Genomic DNA, 8483 nt, shown 5'->3' with positions numbered 1-8483 from the left:
ATTGAAGAAGAAGGAGGAGGAGGAGGAGGAGGAGGAGGAGAGCCCACAATTGTGGGATTTTTGTAAAACACATTACAACACAAGGAGTTCAGCAATGCATGATGATGGATATATTGTTGCTGCTGTACACCTCTTCTCTACTTGAACACAAGGAGTTGCATTTCCTTAAGTCAAGACAACTCTCCAATCCAAGGTTGCATTCTGGTGACCTACCATGAGACTCATGTGTAGACACACAGAGTTCAGGAATAAATTGTCACTGAAGGTGAAGTAATAAGACAGAGCCAGGCAGAGGAAGTGATAGTACAGTGCGGCTCATGATGGTAAGTCTAGACTCTTCATGTTTGCAAGAAAATGTGATTGGCCAATGGGTAAATGTTGTATTGCTGACCTAGAGAAACTCAGAACTCAGTGGCACCATGTTCCAGGTACTTAACTGACAATAATGAAGAGAAGCAGGCATCTGAACAAACTTTACTGACCTTTGGCTGTTTTCCTAGCAACCTAATGGCAGAATCTGTCCTAAATGCCCAACTTGTGTCAGGGAGACCTTAGAACCCAGTTTTTCTGATTCCTGTAGGTGCTACCTGAAAAATCCTGAGGGAAGTGAGGAACATATTTCCTTCCCCCCCCCCCATGCTCTTTCCTCACCTGAAGGCACAAATATGATGGCCAGAAAAGTGATTCCCATCATGGACATGAAAAAAAATATGCTTATACGACAGCCCCTGTGTTTCAGTGCCCAAAGTGAAACACAATTGGCTGGGAGGTTGACTACACCAAGGAGAACCTGGACCAGGAAAACATTGCTCCCTAGGTGCTGGAGGTGGAGAATCAAGCCAAAAGTAGGCAGGATTGTTGCAAATCTGTAGCAAACACACAGGAAAGACACATGCCACAAGGGTTAGCACTTATATCCTTTAGATAATGGTAATACTGGCTCAGTCATTTGTTGGGGTTAAAACATACAGGCATATCTCTTCTTTGGAATATGTGCCTATGAGTGATTATTTTAATTATTAACTGTACTAAAACAAATGTATGATGCTGGAGGCCATCAGGGATGTTTAGTTTAGGGAGATGTGAGGGATATTGTGGAAATACAATACAATCCTTAAGGGTCTTTAGGATTTTAGAGTTTTTTCAGCTCTTGATCTGAGTGTTGGAAATATCTTTACATATGTAAATATACAGTGAATTACATATATTTACGCAATTCACTCTTTGAAATTTTACCTCCATTAAAGCAAACAATGAAAGCAAGCAATGAAGAAAATCAAAGACAATGTCTGTTCATAGTTGGAGTTTGCAGCATCAGTCTCTGGTGTGAGCCTAGCTGTGTGATATGATAAACAGGACTCCTCACTGTGCAATGGTTCTGTGTCAGTCTTTACATGACCCTCTGACTGTCCACAGCCATATTGGTGCTCTTTATGTCTTCCTCATCTTTTATCTCCAAAGCTGTGCTCACCACATATTGTACAAGTTGAAAGAAGGAATACATTCTTTCTCCACTCTTTCTGTAAGCATGGTGTTAAGCCTACCTCACCAAGGACAGGAGACATATCCGTTTACACAGGTTGGGTGTGTGGAACAAGTCGCACAGAGTAGGTTTTGTCTGTGTTGCCTTCAGCTCCTCCTTCATGGTGGATCTCACAGCCTTCAGTTAATAACAGAGACAACAAATTGTTCCATTGTCAGAAAATGATGGGTATTGAGGAAGCACCAAGCAAACACAGAGAGCAAGTTCAATAATTTCATTATCTAGTGGAAAATATAGACATTGAAATAATAGAAGGTATAAAAGCAGTGTGCTAGGCAAACTCAGTAGTTCACAGAACCTCAGGGAACTTGTGCAATGAAGACACATTAGCAGGAAACTGGAGAGGATTATACAGCATTGAAAAGAGAGTGTATGTTAGAGATTTATATGAGAAAGGAAACCACATGATGAGTTAGACTACAATCCTACAATCCAAAGCCCCATTCATACTAGATGGCTATAGAAGTGTAGGTAGTAGAGTTTTTTTCTCCATTAGTTACTAATGATGGGGAAATAATTCTCCTGTCTCAGGAAGATGAATTATTTCCTGGCAATTTATTTCTTTATTTTTATTTCTTAGTTTTTTAGTCATCCTATTTTATAAAATAACTTGGATGGTGTGTCCCCATGAAAGAGGGACCTGGAATTAAACTTGAGTTGGAATCATGGATGATGTTGGTTTAAATTAATTTAAGCTCAGGCTGAGTTTTATACTGAAGTGCTACATTGGACTTGCCAATTGCTTGTTGTGTACCCTGGGCAAGGTGACTGACATCACTTTACCTCAATTTCTTTGTCATTGAAAAGAAGAAATAAAAGAGTCAGGATCAGGAAAAGTAGGGGAAAAACACCCTTCTCACAAACATTTTCCAGGCTATTTAGTAGTAATAGTAATTTATAAATGTGCATAACAAACTACTTCTACCAGAACTCTTGTAATTATTAATTTATTAGTTATTTGGAGATATTAATTCCATTGCCATGTCTCCTCTACAAATGTGATAATACTATAAACGTCTTCAGAAAAATTTTGTGAAGAAGAGAATTCAGAGAATTGGACCTACTCCCATGACTGGGGAATTCTACACCATTGGGAATGGCCCGACAGCTTTCAGCCCTAGCTTCAAGTAGTGGAAACAGGATTTATGCTTGTGTTAGAGAGGCATCTGTGGTGATACCCTCTGCACCAAACACATAAACCCATGACCACTAGTCATTGTTCTTGTGGTATTAATAAGAATTGGCTGCAAGAAGACCTTAAATCTGTCTCAGATGAAGGCTGCAATGCCTGAGAGTGGTCTTCAAACCCTTCCAATATCAAAGTCAAACATCAGGGCATACTGGCTTAATTTGGTACCAGTTACAAATTTTTGATGAGCTTACAGAAATGAGTGGAGCTTCCAGAGATATTTAGGTGGGTAATGCTAGCTGACATTGGGGCCTTTACAAGTTGTCCTTCCTGGTAACCCTTATTTGGGGAAGAAGCAGCACCTATTCAAATGGGGGTTATGCTGGTTCTTCACATTTTATGAATGTATCTTTCTCTGTGACTTCCTTTCTATGCCCATCATCACACCATGATTTGGGGAAAAGCCTGAAATTGTCTCAGTTTTCCATGTGTGCCAACATAGGTGCCTTGAAGTCAGTTCATACTGATTTATAAGAGCTCTTTGTTAAATTTTTAATGATTAAGAGCCTGTTGACATCATAAGGTTAGCTGGAATTTGACTCTGGTGGAATTTAGCAATCCACAGAAATTAATAATTGCTACAATTCTGGACTCTAGGATATTTTCAAATCTTTGAATGTTGGAGTTAAACATTTACCAGGACACCAGTCACTTTGCCCTTCTGAAGTCATTTGGACTCCACTCAAATGCAAATAACCATATACCCTGACTGTTGAAACCTGGATGGTTCTACCCTAATCTTGAAGACACATTTCAGACACTACAATTTTCAAGATGCATTCAAAGCCTCCATCTCTACATTGAGGTTAGGTTTCCCTCTTTGGGATTCACTTTGCCACATTACTTGACTGCTCAAAGGCTGTATCAAGCCCACTGACCTGGTGAGGATGGGTGATCTTTCTGAAGACAGGAGCTGGAAATGCTTCTGTCCCCTATCTGTCAAAGAATTTGTCACAGGGAGTTATGGAACATGTTCAGAAAGGAAGTGCGAGAAAGGAAAAATGCTATGGGGAAAGAGGGCAAAACACAGACCCAAGGCAGGATGCATTTGGAAGCTGAAAGAACTGACATTCCAGTGCCAGTTGAGTAATAAAACAAATCATTTGAGCTTTGGGACAATGTTTGTGAACTTGTTCATAGATAGAAGATGATGATAACTATTTTCTGCTTCTCAAATTTCTTTTTAATATATAATCAATATTGAAAAATCTGCCCATATTTAACAATGCATCTTAATGATTTTGGAAGTAACTGCATACCTGTGAAGTTGTCACCAAAACCTATCAATATACTGAGTCCCTTCAAAATTTCTTCCTCCCCTGTGTATTCATTTTTGTTATTTATTTTGATAAGAACAGTTAGGACAAGATCTGACCTCTTGGATATTTTGAAGTACATAATATAGTATTCTTTATTATTGTCAGAATGCCATACAGTGGATTTCTAGAACTTACTTATCTGATGAATTTCCACAATGAATATGGGAATTCAGAGATCTCCTCGAGATCCAAATTTGAATTCCTTTGGATATATACCAAGTTGTGGGATTGCTGGATCAAATAATTCTATTCAAATTTTTGAGGAATTTCCATATTGTTATCAACAATGGTGGCATCAATTTCCATTATTATCAGCAGTGTGTACAAGGGTTCTTTTTTTATCTACATTCTCATTATTAGTTGTCCTTAATCTAATAAATGCTCTCCTAACAGGTACAGGTAATATCTCAATGTGGTTTTGATTTCTACTTCCCTTATGCTTAGTGATGCTAAGAATTTTTTACATACCATTTTGTCATTGTGTCTTCCTTCACACATGTCTACATTTCAAGACAAAAGAAACAGAAACACAAAAAACAACTTACAGATCACAGTAAAATCTGTATTAAAGATGTACAGGAAAAGCATCAGATGAAATTCAGCATCCTTACATCATAAAACCTCTCAACAAATTAGGTATTCAAGGATCATATCTCAAAACAATAAAGCCCATTTGATATGCTGGAAAAAAAAGTCAGACCCATGTCTTTACTACATAGGGAAATTGATCCAAAATAGACTTCAGACTTAAATGGAAGTCCCCCAAGCCATTACACTACCAGAAGAAAACTTGGAATAAAACTACATGACTGTGGTGTGGGAAAGAATTTTTAGATGAGACCGCAAAAAGAAACAAGTCAAAATTGACAAGTAGGATTAGAAAAAAATTCTGCACAAAAAGTAAGCAAGGAACATATGGAAGAAACAAAATACACAGGGAGGAAGATATTTGTCAACTATGCTCTGATAAGTCGTTGTTCTCCAAGATGTATGAGAAACTCAAATGACTCAATAACCAAAAATTAATTAAAATACAAAAAAAAAATCTGAAATTAAGATGGGAAGACAATCTTCAGAATCACCTGGAACGCTTCAAAATACAGATTCCTAGGCTGCAGCATCCACCTCCCTAACACACACGGGGATCCTTATAAGCAGTAGTGGGAACCATTGATTTAAAAAAAAATGGGCAAAAGATCTGAACAGACACCTCTCAAAGGAAGACCTGTGAATGGGCAATAGGTAAAAAAATAAATACTCAGTATCACTAAGCACACAGTAAATGCACATCAGTCCTACAATGAAGTTGAACATGGTGGCATGTGTTTGTAAGCCCAGCTACTTGGGAGACTGAGGTAGGAGATTATAAATTTGAGCCCAGCTTGGGCAATTGAGTGATTCCCCTCTCCCAAAATAAGAAAGTGGAGGAGATACTGGGGGATGTAGCTCAGTGATGGAGCAATCCTGGGATCAATCCCTAGCAAAAGAAAAAAATATTACAATGATATATTTACTTCTTCCCACTTGGAAAGGCTATTATTAAAAAAAAACTACAAAGAATTACAAGTGTTAATGAGAATGTGAACAACAGAGAACCTTTGCACACTATTTATAGAAATTCAAATTAGTACAATCATGGGAAATAATGTGAAGTTTCTTCAATAAGTAAAAATAGAATTGCTATATTCAGTGTATATAAAAGAGCCAAGATATGGAACCAACTCAAGTGTTCATCAACAGATGAGTGAATAGGTTGGGCTTGATAGTGCATACGTGTAATCCCAGCAAATCAGGAGGCTGAGGCAGGAGCATCACAAGTTTAAGGCTAGCCTCAATAACTTAGTAGGACCCTGTCTTGAAATAAAAAGACTGAAAATGTAGTTCAGTGGAAAAACACCACGAGGTTCAATTCCCAAAATTAAAGTTAATTTATAAATAAAGATGAGTGAGTAAATAAAATTGATTATATCACAACTAAAGATTATTTAACTTTACCAGAGTGAAAGTACAATATACTTTCTACAGAAATACACTTTGAATTTTGATCATTTCCTGTGGGATACTGCATGATATTCTTTTAACATGTTAGACAGCTGCAGGGAGCCATAGTTCTCATCAACATAACCTTTATGGTAACAACCTACACTCCACCAGGTACTGTGTGTGTATATATACAGTAGATTATATATATTAAATGCACTTTTGACTTGTAACATTTAAATTTATTATTGGTTATTATGGTTTGGATATGAGGGGTCCCCCCCCCAACGTTCCACTGTTATTGGGGGAGGTGAAATGATTAGATGATGAGTATCATACATAGTCAGTGAATTAATCCTTTTGAAGGATTCAAAAATTTGCATGGGTTGCAAAGTGGTTTACCATAGGCAGGTGGGGTGTAGATGGAGAAGTGGGTCACTAGGGAAATACCTTGGGGATTATATGTTTGTTTCTATTTCCATCTCCTCTATTTTGGTTTCCTGATTACCATGAAGTGCACAGCCTTCCTCTGCAATGCCTTCTGCAAAAAAAATGCTCCATCTCACCTCTGGACCAGATCTATAGAGTCAACTGACGATGGACTGGGACCTCTGAAACTGTGAGCACAAAGTAAAATTTTCCTGGGCAAAATCATTCTTCTCAGGTATCTTGGTCACTGACACCAAAAGCTAACTAACATGTTGGTTTATTGAGACTTTTATTAATTAGTTTAATTAATTGGGTTAATTAGCTAGACTTAACCATTCCACCCTGTAGGCTTCAAAACATCACATTGTGAAGATAAAAACATACAGTGTTATCTGTCAAATTAAAAACTAGTCAAATAAAAAGATTAAAATCCTGTGGAGGGAGATGTGTGAATTAATTTTGAGGACCAAAAGGAAGAAAAAATTGGAACTCTTTGCCTCCTCTGAATAAAATCTCTGTGCCAAATCTTTTCAATTACACCACATTGCATCTTTGGACACCTATTAATAGTGTGTCTTCCCTGTCACATAAGCACCTCCCATCCTGCTCACCTCTATGGTTAGGGCATCTGCAGAAGTCTTCATTCCATTCACCCGTGCAGCTTTTTTAAGTTCCTGTAAGCCCTCCTCGGGTTTGTTGTTGATAATCAGCCACCGAGCTGACTCGGATATCCACCTGATCAAAGACAATGGAAGTGTAGTTAACTCTCACATGGTATTTACCACATTACCTTCATTCTCCTTCAATCTAATACTACTACTGGCTCAATTAAGCCAAGAAACACACTGTCATGTTGCCTGGTACCATAACTGGGCAAATGGGAAATGATGCCTGCATGCAGTAGACCTGCACAGCTGGGATGGCAGAGTCCCTCCTATTAGCAGCCTTCTTGGTTGGACACACCTTGACTATGGCATCCATAGCACTGGAGCATGAGGGACACTTGGCTGTTCAGACCTTATTCAAGTTCTTTGTAAGGGCAAAAGAAATGCTGATTTATAAAGGGTTCTTTTCCTAAAATAAGAACCCCCAAAATATTTTTGCTTACTGAAGGTCCCATGCAGACTGGAAGCACTCCTGCTCCTGCCACTGTGGTGGAATCTGATACACAAACAGCTCAGTCTGCCTGGACACTCTCATCTATGTAATGGAAACAGCAACGTCACCAGTTTTCAGATTTGTTATGAGGATGAATGACATCATGAATGAGTGCACCACAGGGTACACTCTTGTCTATCTGAATTTATCTCATTCTCTTAATCTGTAATCATCTCTTAGAATCACTTCTCACCAAATAGGCCTCTTCCACTGAGTCAGCCTCTTGGGAGGAGGAGCATAAAAGCCTGTCTTAGGCTTTCTAAAGAAAGGAAAGGAAGATGATCTGTGGAAAAAAATGCTATAAGGTGTCCAGGCTGCCTTCATTTTCAACATGATAAACAGTGCTGCTCCTTCATTAAATAGCTATAGATGGAAATATGTTCTTTCTCTCATCCTTTATCACCTCCAAAGTTGCAAATCCCCCAAATATTCTCTGTTGGGCATTTTTCTTTGAAAGCTATAAACAAAAATACATGACATAGTTGTGGCTATCTAATCTTCAAGTGCTTCCTGATGTGATGGAAAATGTTTTATTGTTTTGTCATTTCATGTTTATTAAATACATTTAGTTTTCATTAAGCATCTTCATAGTCACTATGTATTTTAATTTTTTAAAAAGTACAGAGAGAGAGAGCATAACAGTGGTTGTTACCACAAATTGTACTAAAAATAATATTAATTTTATCAGGTCCCTAAAATAAGAAATAACAGAATCAAATCAAAACTTAGTTTTAAAAGTTTTTATTAATCTATTATATCTATATATGATACTGGTATTCATAGATGCACACAGCATAATTTGATCTACCTTATTCCCCAGTATCTCCCCTTCTCTATTCTCTACTCCCTCACCATGATCCCCTTC

At 37.9% G+C, this 8483-nt stretch overlaps 1 protein-coding gene across 5 annotated transcripts in view; it reads right to left on the bottom strand.

Moving 5' to 3' along the window:
• LOC107135942 (solute carrier family 22 member 9-like) overlaps nt 1-8483 on the bottom strand; it is a 54098-nt gene that overhangs the window by 5709 nt on the left and 39906 nt on the right. For all 5 annotated transcript variants that reach the window (XR_007342469.1, XR_007342471.1, XR_007342472.1 and 2 more), the window contains exons 5-7: nt 7072-7195; nt 1545-1660; nt 652-866 (exon numbers count right to left, since the gene is read on the bottom strand). Coding sequence is in view for 1 of the 5 variants with exons in the window: in XM_015478129.1 (XP_015333615.1) it covers nt 652-866; nt 1545-1660; nt 7072-7195 (455 nt within the window). In the remaining 4 variants the exon portion in view is untranslated. The remainder of the gene's footprint in view (nt 1-651; nt 867-1544; nt 1661-7071; nt 7196-8483) is intronic.

The sequence above is a fragment of the Marmota marmota genome, unplaced genomic scaffold (assembly GCF_001458135.2).
Source record: "Marmota marmota marmota unplaced genomic scaffold, marMar, whole genome shotgun sequence".
Taxonomy (NCBI): domain Eukaryota; kingdom Metazoa; phylum Chordata; class Mammalia; order Rodentia; family Sciuridae; genus Marmota; species Marmota marmota.
This window is presented reverse-complemented; position numbering and strand designations above follow the sequence as displayed.